The 16294-nt window shown below is 31.8% G+C and overlaps 1 protein-coding gene and 1 long non-coding RNA gene across 6 annotated transcripts in view; one reads left to right on the top strand and one right to left on the bottom strand.

Moving 5' to 3' along the window:
• The window catches only part of LOC115888829, a 78647-nt gene extending 64092 nt beyond the window's left edge, over window positions 1-14555 (bottom strand). For 2 of the 5 annotated variants that reach the window (XM_030908686.1, XM_030908688.1), the window contains exons 1-4: window positions 13437-14554; window positions 10253-10286; window positions 9809-10095; window positions 9528-9682 (exon numbers count right to left, since the gene is read on the bottom strand). In XM_030908686.1, the coding sequence (XP_030764546.1) occupies window positions 9528-9682; window positions 9809-10095; window positions 10253-10286; window positions 13437-13459 (499 nt within the window). In that variant the 5' untranslated portion in view covers window positions 13460-14554. Of the gene's footprint in view, window positions 1-9527; window positions 9683-9808; window positions 10096-10252; window positions 10287-13436 lie in introns of all 5 variants that reach the window. The other 3 variants (XM_030908684.1, XM_030908685.1, XM_030908687.1) reach the window with 3 other exon arrangements.
• LOC115888830 lies at window positions 749-6045 on the top strand. Its single transcript, XR_004051322.1, has 2 exons — window positions 749-3041; window positions 4656-6045. It is a non-coding gene; the product is annotated as an uncharacterized LOC115888830 (long non-coding RNA).
• Window positions 14556-16294: the final 1739 nt, after the last annotated feature.

The following is a 16294-nucleotide window of genomic DNA, read 5'->3' on the forward strand; positions in this document are numbered from 1 at the left end:
ATGATTGGGACGAGCGGACAAATATAAAAGGGTATGCTGAAGACAGTGAGGGGGCTAATCAGTAAGTAAAAAAATTCTAGAAAAATCTCAGGGACCTCGAACGCGGGCCTCATTTCGAGGTCAGTAAACAAAATTCCTTAGAAAAAATGCACCAATTAGAACGCACGGTAGCCATCCTAAAAACGGTAGGGACAATAGATTCTTCGAGAGTAGTGGCAAAATTTTACATATAAACACAGGTCCAGAAGTTCATAAAAGTAGTCTTTGGGCAAATATCAGTTACAGCTCGTCGTAATGCCCAAATGTTGACCGGTTTTTATTTTATTAATAAGTGAATATTCTAGTCGGGACTTAGAAAAATTATAAAAGTGTTTGAACAGTCCTAATGAAGCAGTCGTAATAATTAAACAGTTCAATAGTAAAGTGTTCAGTCCGCCAGTCTTAGTCCAGTAAATAAAATAAGAGTACTTAGTGAAAGTGAAAATTCCAGAACAGTAAGTGTTTGAACATTGTAACAATTGACTTTTGATTTTTTTTGGAATTTTATGGAATTTAATAAACTTGTAAAAAGTGAACTCTAGTGTTTTAAATAAAGAAAAATCGAAAACTATAAAGAAAAATAATATGTTTGTTCAAACTTAAAAGAAAACTTTTTAAATTAAATTTATTCTGTGAAATTCTACATTTTATTAATTTGTTTTTTTTTGACAATTTTTTGGAATAATTACTAAATAAATAAATCCCTTTCGAGACAACAGCTAAGAAATATATTTAAATATACCCTTTCCAGACAAGAAATAAATAAATAAAACCCTTTCGAGTTAACAACCAGAACATCCATTACTTTATATATAAACCTGCAGATATATAACAGATATATAAAATAAAAGAAAATACAGGTACGTATTCAAGCTATTGCACTGGAACTGCGAACCCTGATTGAGAGAGAAGTTGTGACCTATGTAGCTTAAGCGGTAAGTACGTCGGGATCATTACAAGATAGTTAGTTGCAGAGTTAACAGTGAGTAGTTAATCGTCAGTAGTTTAGAAGACAGCAGTCAGCCCGTCAGATAAGAAGACGCTGTTGCAAGTACTCCTTAAGTCTTGGCATTTCCTGAAATTGTTCTGATATTAGGGGAGGTTCTCAAGGTTAAGATTTTCTTATAAATGGATAAGTTTAATATAGAATATAACAAGAATAAAACTTGAAGTGTGGTGGTGAAGTACTGTTTAAAGTTTAGTAGTGTGTGAATTTTTTTGAATTAAATGAGAAAATGGATCTATTCCAAAGACTCTACGAATTCTTCTCGAATCGACACCATCCAGAAGAAACGGTGGAAAAAAGACTTAACATAATGGAACAAAGAGACGTCAATAATGCCGAAGGTTTAGATTTTGAAGATGTGGAAGATGAAAGCGACGAAGGATTCGAAGATAATCGGATTCGCACATATCCAATACGGAAAATTACATTGGAGTTTCTGAATACTGACAATCATTGGAATCCGGAGTTTTTTGTATCCATAAACACTATGTGTTAATGATGATGCAGTATGCAAACAATATGATTCGAGGTGTGAAATTGTGTGGGGAATGTTACTATCGTCACCAGTTGCAGGTTCCGTATGGGTCACATAAACATGTAACCTCACATTTCACCACGAGACTACCACCAGAAAATGTAAATTCGCATAATGCTGGTGGTAGATGTATGGTTTGTAACCATAACTTATATATTTTAATGCATCCTAATTGTTGCTATATTTGCAATGGGAAGAATTTTTCAACGGAAATATAGTAACATAAAGGATGCATTATTTTATTTTTAGTGTAATTTAGTGTTAATAAATTAGTATTTTATTTTATATTTATATACTAGTATGGTATTTATACGTATGGTTTTGCAATGTCACAGTATCTTCCAACAAGTGATTTTACATGGCTCCCCGAAAGAGAAATAAAAAGTCTAGATATTTTGTCTATTTCTTATACCTCTAGTAAAGAACATATTCTAGACGCTGATTTAGAATATCCTAAAAGTCTCCACGACACTCTACAACAAAACAAACACAAAATCTACAAAAGTGATACCAAATTTAAACAATAAAGCAAAATATTTTATTCACTACCAATTACTAAAACAACGCTTTTCAAAATGGACTCAAGTTGACTAAAATTCGTAGAGTTAGTGTATCGGTATTTCTTCAATCGTCCTAGACCTCTAGAAGTGGTTCTAAATAGGTTTGATGTCATGGAGAGACGGGATAACCACGTTGATTTAGATAACTCGGACATGGCTGAAACCGATGAATCGGGAATAGAGGAGGACTGTACGGAGATGGGTATCTGCCCACGAGAACTTGGAAGAAAGAGTTCTATGTGTTCACAAACATTACGTGAGTGTTGAGATGATTATTCAGGGACAAAATGGTGTGACTACAACTCAACAAAAACAATTATGTTAGAGTGTTATTTTGTCGCTTTGTCGCCACTGATCGAAAATTTTAGTTCTGATGAGGAAGAACCATCACAAAATCCAATTTCATATCCAAACCATTTTTCATCATTACCAAAAAAAAACAAAAATTCAAAAACAAATTGACAGATGATTATTTAGGGACAAAATGGTGTGACTGCAACTCAACAAAAACAATTATGTGGTGAGTGCTATTTTGTCCATGAGTCACATGTGGATGGTGGGTCACATCGTCACATATCTTCGCATTGTACCACAGAATTAGATACTGAAAATATGGGTTCGTTTTTAGAACACAGCAAATGTTTTGTGTGTAACACGAACCTATACATTTTAATGCATCCATCTTGTTGTCTTCAGTGCAATGGAAAAAACACTTTCATTAATATAAACTAATTTTAATATTTATTAAACTGTACCTTAATATCTTATCTTTCCATATATTTTAAGTTTTAATTTTATTTAGTGTAGTTAATTTTATTAGTGCTGTGAAAATGAATTTCTTTCAAATAGTATATCGGTATTTCTTCAATCGTCCTAGATCAATAGAACAGGTTCTAAATAGGTTTGACGTCATGGAGAGACGGGACATAAACAACTATGTTGATTTAGATAACTCGGACATGGTTGACACCGATGAATCAGGAATAGATTGGAAAAAATAGTTGTCCTAGGCCCTATTTTGCAGCAAACTAATTCGACAATCCTTAACATCTGGAATATTTATTTTAAGTCTGATATTACTGTCAGTCTGGTACCAGATGACATTTGGAGTTAGATAATCAACTTCTGGAGCGGCTTTTATAACTGGCAGATCGTTTTGAGTGGTCATGCTTTGATATTGTTTAAGAACTCTTATTATATTGCAACCGGCTTCGATTAAAAACTGTTCCACGTCAAATGCAACAAACTCATACTTGCTAAAATCTTCCTCTGGAGGCACATTTTCTGAAAGTTATAATTCTTGAAAATAAATACAGGGTCGCCGTTATGTGCACAATAATGATGCAAATTCAGGATTTATTCCAGTATTTTTTCGTAATTTAAATTATGATCTTCATCTGTATATTAAACATCTTCAAACAAAGGACAAATATATTTCATTCTCAAAATCAATTTTGGTAGATACAAAGAAAACTTAAAGAAAAAAAAAGATAAAAATGTTTATATCAAATTAAGATTTTTGGATTCGTCATGTGAATCAGTTGAAAAGAAATTATAATTTGTGTAATATACCTGATTCAAATGATGTGTTCATTAAATCTATAGAAACATTAAATGTAAATTCTACAACAATAACTGATAGTACAGATGTTAAACCGGTAGAAAATGCTTGTGAAAAAATCGATAATGGTGAAATCGAGTCGAGTTTTTCGGGTTTGGAGACTAGTGATCGTACGTTAAGACGTCGAAGTAAAATTTTCTTGCCACTGTAGGGGCACAAAATATTAAGAAACCAGCGAAAGTACTAGTAAATGATATATAAAGTAAGATCACAGACAAAGATGAATGCTTCTTATTAACTAATATACCAGATGGTACACCAATTGATATTGATAGAGATATTAATTGGACTAGGAATCTTGAAGCTAAAAATGATTTAGCATATATCTCCTACATGTTGTCATCTTATTATAAGAATGAAAGATTGCCTCAGAATGGTCCTAAAAAATACAGGTTTTTTATCAGGAAGGCTGGAGATAGTTCTCAACGATTGGGAACATTTGAATTTTATAGTCTGAAAAATACACCTATCAATAATAATGCTGCCAATATTACTACAGACCAAGATATGATACATGCTTCCATACTGGGGCTAAATATGTTAGTTAAAGGAATGAGGGCACAAGATATGGCAGGCATGCATCCATTAAGTAGGGTAGCAGCAAGTGAACTAAACATAGACGCACTTAATGATTTCATAAGTACTAGTCCAAAAATGAGTCAATATACATCATTACAAAATAACCCCAAAATAACTGCTGTAAAATTATATAATACAGCTTGCACCAGAAAGGCTCATCAATTTTATGGCCAAACAAATTACTATTGTCCAGAATTGGCAGCAGCAACACTAATAACTGGAATAATTAGTTCAAGAAAGAATTCAGAAGGACTAATAGAAATAACTGATTATGTATTATATGAAATAAAATATATAATAAAATTTACAAATTAGAGAAAATTAGTATTGATAAAATAAATAGACTTTGTTTGAATTTGTGCCCCTTTCGTATCTTGCATTAGTAATTAACCCTCATCTCTTTATAGATAAATGGTGCAACGATTTCTAAACCCCTCATTATTAATAAACCCATGCAAATGTATTTTGCATCATTATTGTGTAAGAGATTGTTCGAGTTATGGGGAAACCTGAAATACAAATTTTAAAGCGTAAAGTTATGGAAAATATTAATATAATACAACAAGTAATTGTAACGAAGAACGGTGTGCAAATAATGGATTACGACCAAAAATACGATGACATTTCACCAGTGGATTCACCAAGTCAAGTTGAATCAAACATACAATATGATGAAAAAGTTTTAAATGAGTTAATAAATTCTTTAAATCAAATAGAAAGTGAAAGTGTAAACCAAGTGCAACCGGATTTACAACAATGTCAAGATTTGGATATGTTAGAAATGCCTACGGAAAGTGCTGAGCAAGAAATTCAACCGGATTTACGGCATTCTCAAGATTTGTCACAAAGTGTTATATTATAAAATAATAAACATAATGTGAAACAACTTTTTATAAAACGTGACCTTGAAATTACGAACAAAAATACGATGATATTTCACCAGTGGATTCACCAAGTCAAGTTGAATCAAACATACAATATGATAAAAAAATTTTAAATGAGTTAATAAATTCTTTAAATCAAATAGAAAGTGAAAGTGTAAACCAAGTGCAACCGGATTTACAACAATGTCAAGATTTGGATATGTTAGAAATGCATACGGAAAGTGCTGAGCAAGAAATTTAACCGGATTTACGGCATTCTCAAGATTTGTCACAAAGTGTTATATTATAAAATAATAAACAGATAATGTGAAACAACTTTTTATAAAACGTGACCTTGAAATTACGAACAAAAATACGATGATATTTCACCAGTGGATTCACCAAGTCAAGTTGAATGAAACATACAATATGATGAAAAATTTTTAAATGAGTTAATAAATTCTTTAAATCAAATAGAAAGTGAAAGTGTAAACCAAGTGCAACCGGATTTACAACACTGTCAAGATTTGGATATGTTAGAAATGCATACGGAAAGTGCTGAGCAAGAAATTCAACCGGATTTACGGCATTCTCAAGATTTGTCGCAAAGTGTTATATTATAAAATAATAAACACATAATGTGAAACAACTTTTTATAAAACGTGACCTTGAAATTACGAACAAAAATACGATGATATTTCACCAGTGGATTCACCAAGTCAAGTTGAATCAAACATACAACATGATGAAAAATTTTTAAATGAGTTAATAAATTCTTTAAATCAAATAGAAAGTGAAAGTGTAAACCAAGTGCAACCGGATTTACAACAATGTCAAGATTTGGATATGTTAGAAATGCATACGGAAAGTGCTGAGCAAGAAATTCAACCGGATTTACGGCATTCTCAAGATTTGTCACAAAGTGTTATATTATAAAATAATAAACACATAATGTGAAACAACTTTTTATAAAACGTGACCTTGAAATTGCTGAAATAAAACAAAAAACGAAATTAATAACTAAAAAACTTAATACATATTTGGAATTAATTACTAAATGCAAGCTATTTTAAAACGACGTGAAACTATTACACTTAATAATTATAATCTATTATCCCAACAAGAGAAATTATTCGAAATATTAGAAATCTAAAAAAATTATGTATTAGAATGTGGAGTGTATCTGTATCTTTTGGTCTAGAATCAGCCTATTCCTTCTACTAACGATAATTTATTTATTTTAATGCATCCTATATGTTGCTATATTTGCAATGGGAAAAATATTTTAACGGAACTATAGTTACATAAAGGATGCATTATTTTATATATTTTAGTTTGACGATCATCGAGCGATGGCAACGGACGATTTTGACCTCAACAAAAAAAACTACCTACAACAAATACATATATTACATAGATACATGTATATATATTATAAAAGGCAACTTAACTTATCCTACATTTTTTTAACATTCACGTACTCTCAACAGTGCTACCTTTTATTGTTATCCAGAAATAATTGGCGGGAAAGGATCCACTATTTTATTTTTGAATCTCCACTATTTTATTTTTGTTCAACTAAGTAGTAACGTTAGACATTTGCGCATCTTCTGTGACTCATGTGGGACAATCAACGTGCCAAGACATCGATAACACGAAACCAGCATTAGGCGAGGCCAGATCAACAACGTTCTAATCAAACGTTCAGCCTAGGTAATCAAATAGCGGAGTAATTTGGGACCAACTCTGTACAAGAAGCCTGCAGAAGAGCGTTTAGGCTTTTCTGGATATACCGATGGTAATATAGAAGGTATGGACAATTCAGGTGGTGAAGGATAACGTAGGTGAATGTATTTCTATGAGGGTGAAGGATCTGAATGTGTCAGAATATAGATCTGTGGAGTTTGGGACAATGTGTGTCCACAAACTCCAACAAAGATTGTGTGCCGAATGTTGTTTCATCCACCAATCCAACGGCATTGTCAAGCTGGACTAACGAGAATGACTACACAACTTTGGTTCAAGCATCTATGGTTCTTGACATTTCCAAAATTGTTCCATTTGTTTATATTGTATATGTTTTTATTAAATAAATGTATTTCTTGTAATGGTTGTTTTGATGGAAAGAGAGATCCTGGTCTAAGCGATCCTAGCAAAAAAAACAAGCTAGGTCACAACATGGGTCACAACAGTATTAACCTTATTATAGTAAACAACATAAATGGTGTATTATTACATAATATGGAACTCTATTTTAAATATTTTTAGATTATATTTTTATTAACATTATTTTTAAGACATTCATTATGATATTTTAATAATAATCAAATTTAGAAGATTCGGCAATTGAAGAAGATGGCCAAGAAGATCGCCTACTCAACGTACGAACGCGTTATCTAAAAATTAGAGAGTATAGTCTATCTATTGAATCCGGAGTATTCTGCATCTACAAACATTTTATCACAGTGCTTCGGATTACAGACAATGATGAAAGACCTTTTTTACAAAACAATGTATGTAATGAATGTTTCGATTCTTTCGAACAACGTACAGGCAATGAGAGTGCTAGTACATCGCCTTTTATTTCAAGAATTAATAGTGAGCCTATGCGCACTATACTAGAGAATTTTGTGTGATGTTTATGGCCTAAAGCTATACAGGGTCCGGCAATAGTGCGTCGGGCATCTGTAGCTCCTAGAAAAACTTGAGAATTTTGTTTTAGCGCAAACCTAAAGTATGTACCAGGATGTATTTCAGGAAAATATTTTAACTCTATAGGGTGGCTCGTGTGTGAGCGGACCTGGATGATTTTTTAAATGGAACACCCTGTATATTATTGCATTTTTGGCTTCCTTTCAGATCACTTTACATAACCCTAAGATATGAATAAATATATTTCCATAGTTTCAGAGATATTAAAAAATAAATTAAAAATATATATTTTTCAGCCCTTCTTAAAAAGATTATTAAAAATACCAAGAACTGTTCTGAAATCAAAACGATATTAGGTATTTACTTTAGATGGTCTGTTCTTACTTTGATATAAATATGGTAATCCTAATTCATACAGGATGTTCAATATTCTACGCCAAACTTTCTAAAATATAAAATATTTTCTTTGTTTTTTTAAATGGAACACCCTGTATATTATTTTTTTATTAGATGGAGAGTTTAAAAATGAAGATTTATTGTATTTAGAGTATTTCAAAATTTTTAACGGTTTCGCAGATACACGCAGTATTATTTCATATGGCGCTTTCAATGGTAAAATACGAGAGAAAAATTACTGGGTGGCTTTGATAAAAATTTACTGTGGAAAATGCCATAAATATCTGCGAAACCGTTAAAAATTTTGAAAAACTCTAAATATAAAAAATGTTCATTTTTCCGTCTATTGAAAAAATAATATACATGGTGTTCCATTTAAAAAAACAAAGAAAAATTATTTTATATTTTAGAAAGTTTGGCTTAGAATTTTGAACATCCTGTATAATTTACGATTTTCATATTTATAGCAAAGTAAATACAGACCATCTAAAGTAAATACCTAATATAATTTTGTTTTCAGAACAGTTTTTGTATTTTTAATAATTTTTTTAAGAAGGGCTGAAAAAATATATATTTTTGATTTATTTTTTAATATCTCTGAAACTATCAAAATGTATTTATTCATATCTTAGGGTTATGTAAAGTGATCGGAAAGGAAGCCAAAAATGTAATAATATACAGGGTGTTCCATTTAAAAAAAATCATCCAGGTCCACTCACACTTTTTTGAGCCACTCTATAGAAGTTAAAATATTTTCCTGAAATACATCCTGGTACATACTTCAGGTATGCACTTAAACAAAATTCTCAAGTGGTTTATTCTAGGAGCTACAGATGCCCGACGCACTATTGCCGGACCTTGTATATGATAACACATCCTACGTGTTGTTTTGTGTGTAATGGTAGCAATGATCTATGGTAAGTATTTTATAAGGAATAATAAAGCATTGATAAAATTTTCAAATCTAGAATTTGCTGTTATATAACAGAATGTATCGATACAATAACAGTTAGTTTGTGTATCTGTGCAATCATTAAAATCAATTGAGTAGTTGCGAAAATATGAAATGTTGGATTTAAAGTCACTTAAGAAATTCCGCCAAGTTGTAAAAAAAGAAAGCTCTGTTGCACCGAACACTTATCTGAAAATTTATCTTTTAGGTAACGGCTTTTTGTTACAACAAAAAAAAAATATCAACCTGCATTATAAGTTCATTTAAAAAACACAAAGAAGTATTTTTTGTCGGTGCAACTGGAAATTTTTTGAAGACTTTTACCGATCAGCTTTTGATGCTCTTCTTGCAACTGACCAAATTTACTTTTCAGTTTAACAAGCTCAAACATTGACTGGTTAGTGTCTTCTTCAGCGACCTTTGAAATATTTCGCGGACCATGTTGGCATACGGTCTGCGCCTTTTGTTCTTTCTTCTGACTAACGGAACAACATAAAATATTAATTATAAATGTCAATTAACATATAACATCCATTCGAAAAAAGAAATACAAAATGGTATTGCATATTTGATTACTTTCCTCCAACTAAATAGCTTATACTTGCCCGGTTGAAATGTCGTCGATTTGAAAAAAGTGATCGCACACGTAAAAAATGACAGTTTCGTCGTTTTTGTATTGAAGCGGACCACCCTCCACCGTCCCTTCCAACGTTTCCATTTTACAAGCGGACTGGTGGTGCTTGTTTTGCGTTTGATTCGCTTGATTTTTGGCACATTTACATTTCTTAATCAGCAGCGACTTGCAACATATCGTTTCGGGCATTTCTCGGCACAGGTTCGATTCGTTCTTGAATATGTCGGCGGACTTTGGCAAATTGTTCATTAACAAAAACTACAACAACGTCAACATATTGTCAAGACTTGAACAACTGTGGTGCACAAAAGAGACTCACAAACCAAGACCCACAGAAATTGGAAGAACAAAATATAGCCAAGCTAAGGTTTGAATAAAATGAAAAAAAAAATGGCCTACATACAGTATAACTTACCAAATAAATAGTTTTAAAAACTCCTAAGGTATATCTAAAACAAAGATAAAACATGAATAAAAAATGTCTTATGGAAAATGAAGAACTTGATATAATTTCTCAATGCACTGGCAATAGGTATAGTTTTGAAATAGGTAAAATTGGAAAAATGTTAGTAAATAATTAGGCCTTTATTTCACTCAAATCTCTCACTAGTCTAGACCTCATTAACTTCCATTTCAAAATTATATTCAATCTGAACAAGATAGATGGGACAAGTGTTTATTTTAAAATTTTACAAGGTTTTAACTTATTTTTATATAATCATCAAACAAAAATGTTTAGTCGCCAAATTCAGTCACCAGTAAATAGTAAAAGTAGTGCCCTAAAAGTGAAAAGTCCAGTACAGTAGTAAATGTTTAAATATTTGTTTATTTTGACTTTTTAAGGCATCCAATTTCCTTCCAACATTAAAGTAATTTTCATCGTAACTAGTTCAAAACATTTATGTGCCAATATGTATTAATACGAATATTCGTTGAGAAAATGATGTTTCAAACAGGTAAGTTTCAAGAAAAGGATTCGGGTATCATAGGATATTAATATCATTTACCAAATAATAAATTTTCGTATTTTATTTCTTAGTCAAAGGTTTGTGGTGGTTCTGAGTTCCATTGCTGTGCCGAGCAAAAAAAACAATGTTTTGCAACCGACTCACTGGGTTTTAATAGTAATAAGTTTAAGGAACAACAAAATACATATTTCGAATCCTGCTAATGTCATGCCATCTGAAGAGGAAACACTTAAAAAACTAAAGCAGTTTTTTTTTACTCGGGATCAACAAACCAGCTGGTACCAGCCTGTTCGGTTAACCAGCCCGATCTGGCTGAGCAGCCCATGTTCAACTTTACAAGCTGCCAGCGCATCACGTGACCCTCCTCGGTTCGCTATTAGCAGCGCTTCAATAGCCTTGTGTGACCCGAATTCATGGCAAGTAGCTGCTGGTAAAAAATAAAATTACGTGATTATATTTTATTATCTAGAATTTCGAAGATGTCCGAGGTCAAATGGGCTGCAAATCAAGTTATATTTGACATTTGCTTCGCAAAAAAAATGTTGTTTGGGTGAGGGATGAAGGAGGGTGAGGCGACATAGTAGGATCGATGACCTATGATGAGAAAGAACTGGTTGAATAGGAATGCAACCAGTAGAAGGTTAAAGTAGGGAGCAAGTATAAAACCGTCTGCAGTTACCACAGACTGTGTACTTTCAAGAAGTTCTTGAAATAAGTTTTATGGTTTCGGTTTTTCGTTACTCGTTTTTATTTTGTGTTGTGTCTTGTGCATAGGTAAATATTTAATTAAAATTAATTCTGAAAAAATTAATATTTTACAAGTAATTTCAATGAACAATTTTTCTAACCCTCAGTTTATTTTTAACTCAACAACAACAGATCAAACCAGACCTAACTCACCAGTTATCAACTTCAGTGAGGAATTAGAGAATTTCTTAACTGAAGTTGATAATTGTAACATTGTAAATACAGACAACGTTTTTACGCCTTTTGAAATAGAAAACTTTAATAATTTAAACACGTTTTTAACCGACCTTGAAAATAGCGACGTTGATTTAGACAATATATTTTTGGAAGAACTGACTAATGACGATATTTCTATTTCAAAATTTGAGGAGTCATTAACACAGAATACTAAATCTAATAATAGTGATGAACATAAGGAAATTAATAATTTTGATGATGAACTAGATTTAGTAATTGAATGCATTAACGACTCCAAAAATGAGGGTCAGACTAGTTCTTCTCAAAACATTTCTCCTTTTTCACCGGCACACTCTCAAAAAATAGAAGAGTTTAGTTCCGGTGAAAAAGGAAAAACGTTTAAGAATAAAATTGAATATAGTAAACCGTCCTTTATAATCAACAAAAAGAAGAAAACTTTGAAAAAGTATTTAAAACCCTTTTCAAAATTAAAAACTCTCGGCTTCGCTCTGGGACAATTTCTTAAAACAAACAAAAGTAACAAATGAAAATATGGCAGAAATGGCAATTGTATGCATTGGGAAAAATATTCAGTAGACATAGTCAGTCTCTAGTTGAATAGTAAAAGTAGTGCACAAAAAGTGAAAATTCCATTAGAATAAGTATTTTAAAAAATTTGATTTTGACTTTTTGGAACTGTGTTTAGTCGCCAAATTCAGTCACCAGTAAATAGTGAAAGTATAGTGCGCTAAAAGTGAAATTTCCATTACAGTAGTAAATGTTTAAATATTTGTATATTTTGACTTTTTAAGGCATCCAATTTCCTTTCAACTTTAAATTAATTTTCATCATCACTAATGTTCACTGTGTTCAAATGTGCTTATATGTTTTAATGCATGCAATACGCATTTACTTTGAATGTGGTATGGAGTAATTATTGATTTAGCAGCTGATTTGGAAGAAATTTACCGAATGTTCATTGAGAAAATGATGTTTCAAACAGATAAGTTTCAAGAAAAGGATTCAAGTATCATAGGATATTAATATCATTTACCAAATAATAAATTTCCGTATTTTATTTCTTAGTCAAAGGTTTGTGGTGGTTCTGAGTTCCATTGCTGTGCCGAGTAAAAAAACAATGTTTTGCAACCGACTCACTGGGTTTTAATAGTAATAAGTTTAAGGAACAACAAAATACATATTTCGAATCCTGCTAATGTCATGCCATCTGAAGAGGAATCAGTTTTTTTTAACTCGGGATCAACAGACCACATATTTCAATTAAAAAAATATGTGGCAATTGGCAAGACAGTGGTAATTATTTTGTACAGATAATGATTTGTGTTCCACCATAACATGTTCATTCTGTTTACAAAAATGGCAATTTATTCACTGTTTTGGTTTTATTGAATGGATAATCTACATAATAGTCACATTCATCTTGTTATAATGATAATTAATGCTAACTTTACTATAAATTAAGTATACTTTTCAGACCAATTAAAGTAGACTGCTCTTATTTTTGTTGTAAAGCACACCGGATATTCCCAGATATTCCACTAGAAGTGCGAACAAGTGTGAACACTTTTAAGAATTTATTTAAAATGTTTTAACTCTCGAGAGTTTACAACTATTTCAAAACTATCTCCAAAGCTACTACATATTATTTATTCTACATTAGAACTGAACAAAGTGCGAAAAACTCACCCATTTATATCATTAGAATCCATAGGAACCTGGAATTTCGTACAATTTAACTCATGAACGTGCTAAACACTACTATGAATGTACTGCGGGAAGCATTTGATGCTTTAAGTGAGAGCCGAATTTGAACTGATGCGAAAACCAGAATTTGACAATGCGAATGAATCGATCGGAACCGTCAGAATCGCATGTCAAACGTGGCTAATGTCATAGGAAGCTGTTAACCTACTATAGTTACATCTATTCGGTTGTATGAATGTCTCATAAATTAAAACACCTCGCAAAGCTACGCCGACGAAACGATATACGATGTAACACAAAAAGTTCGTTTTATATGGGATATTTTTTTATTTATTTTTTATTTATTGGTTTTTATCAAACACAAGGCCAGGAGGGAAAAAACAAAGATGTGCTCCTATAAGATAGATAGTAAAGGTGAACATTCAATTTTAATGAATTTAAAAAATAGAGAATCATTACTTACTCCTTCAAAGGAATAGAGGAAAGGATTTTTCGACAAAACCTACATAGGATATTCGTAAATAATCAAATTAAGCAATATGTTGTGAACCAATCATTGGGATTAGAAAAAAACAAAGATCTGGTCCTATAAGACAGATAGTAAAGATGATCATTCAATTTTAATGAATTTAAAAAATAGAGAATCGTTACTTACTCCTTCAAAGGAATAGAGGAAAGGATTTTTCGACAAAACCTACATAGGATATTCGTAAATAATCAAATTAAGCAATATTTGGTCAACCAATCATTGGGATTAGAAAAAATCAAAGATGTTTTTATAAGACAGATAGTAAAGATGAACATTCAATTTTAATGAATTTAAAAAATAGAGAATCGTTACTTACTCCTTCAAAGGAATAGAGGAAAGAATTTTTCGACAAAACCTACATAGGATATTCGTAAATATTACGCAATATTGGGTTAACACTATCTGTATTTAATGAGGTACAAATTCCTTTTAATAATTATGAAATAGATGGAGTATTGTCACAGAATATTGTTGATAACCACATTGTGCAATAATTAGTGGGTAAAAACCCGATAAAATTAATATTTTACAAATAATTTCAATGAATAATTTTTCCAACCCTCATTTAATTTTTAACGAGGATAATACAAATTTCAATACGAACATGCAACCTGAACTTAACACATCAGATATCAATTTCAGCGAGGAGTTAGACACTTTTTTAAACAAATAACTTAATAAGGGAAGATATTGATGACTCCAAAAATGAGGTTTGGACTAGTTCGTATCAAAAGGTTTCTCCTTTTTCACCGACACACTCTCTACTGAACCTTCATTCATTGTAAAACAAAATCGTATTTTTTAAAAAAAAACATCAAAATTTATTAAAAAAATAAGCATAACTGTGCATTTCTTTTCAGGTTTTTCCTATCGTTTTTCGTGTGTAGATTTCCATATTTCATTTTGTCTTCAGTGTATATACATTTTTGCAAGTCACCAAGGTAATCAGCAGCAGCTGGTACCAGCCTGTTCGGTTAACCAGCCCGAGCTGGCTGAGCAGCCCATGTTCAACTTTACCAGCCGACAGCGCATCACGTCACCCTCCTCGGTTCGCTATTAGCAGCGCTTCAATAGCCTTGTGTGACCCGAATTCATGACAAGTAGCTGCCGGTAAAAAATAAAATTGTGTGATTATATTTTATTATCTAGAATTTCGAAGATCAGATGGAGGTCGAAGATCAGAAGATCAGTCGGAGGTCAAATGGGCTGCAAATCAAGTTATATTTTTTAAACCTCTACGAAAAATACGTGTACTTATGGGATGTGTCCTCTCCTGAATACGTAAAAAGGGATTTACGAGGTGTAGCATTTAAAAACGTAATAAAAGATTTAAATCACGCCGAAATAAAAATAAATTTGGAACTTTAATCTCTTATATATAATTCTTTGAATAATATTTGAAAAAACGACGTAATTTCATTTTAAGCATGTTTTAGATTAGTTTCGAACAATTTTAACCAAAATTTTGCATTGTAAAGAAAATTTTTGGTTACATTGTATAGAAATTTCGAAGATTACCGTGTTTCTCTGGTTCGTGTTAGAATATAGTAGGCTCATTTAATATTTCGCGTGTATACGCGGTATGGCCTACTTTTTAAATCTGCGACATCGGCAACAGAAGGATACAATTTATTTTTGTTTGTTTAAAGGTCGAAACTTTTTAGGAAAACGCAAGACAGAATTTCAGCCGTTATATCTTCATTTTATTGATCGAGAAAATCTTAGCTTTAACTATGGCGTTCTATTGTTACAGACAGAGCAACAAGATTCTGGTAGTCATCAAACTTTTCAGGACTTCATTTCGATAAGGAAGTCCTCAATATCGTCCTAAAGAAATGGAACATGCATCAATGTCACGTAGCTCACGTAGGGTTTCAAAATAATTGTCTTCAACAACAAGAACCCATTTTTCAAAGGCTTCTTAAAAAAGAACAACTTAGTACAGGTTAGGGTTGATTGAATTTTGCTATAGGATGGTAATAAATATCTTAAATCAAAAACTAATACCTAAAAGGCACAATCCCCCCAGGAGATCTTGCTGTTTACAATCCCAATTCAACAGATTAATATAACTATTTAAGTTTATTAACTCGTAGTCATCAAACTTTTCAGGATTTCATTTCAATCAAGAATCAGAAGTCCCCTATATAAACCTGAAAAAGTGGAACATGCATCAACGTCGCGTAGCTCACTATCTTCACTTCATTGATAGACAAAATCTTAGCTTTAACTATGGCGTTCTATTGTTACAGAAAGAGCAACAAGATTTTTGTAGTCATCAAACTTTTTAGGACTTCATTTCCATAAAGAA

This window comes from Sitophilus oryzae, unplaced genomic scaffold (genome assembly GCF_002938485.1).
Source record: "Sitophilus oryzae breed Bouriz unplaced genomic scaffold, Soryzae_2.0 scaffold_808_pilon_pilon, whole genome shotgun sequence".
Taxonomy (NCBI): Eukaryota; Metazoa; Arthropoda; class Insecta; order Coleoptera; family Curculionidae; genus Sitophilus; species Sitophilus oryzae.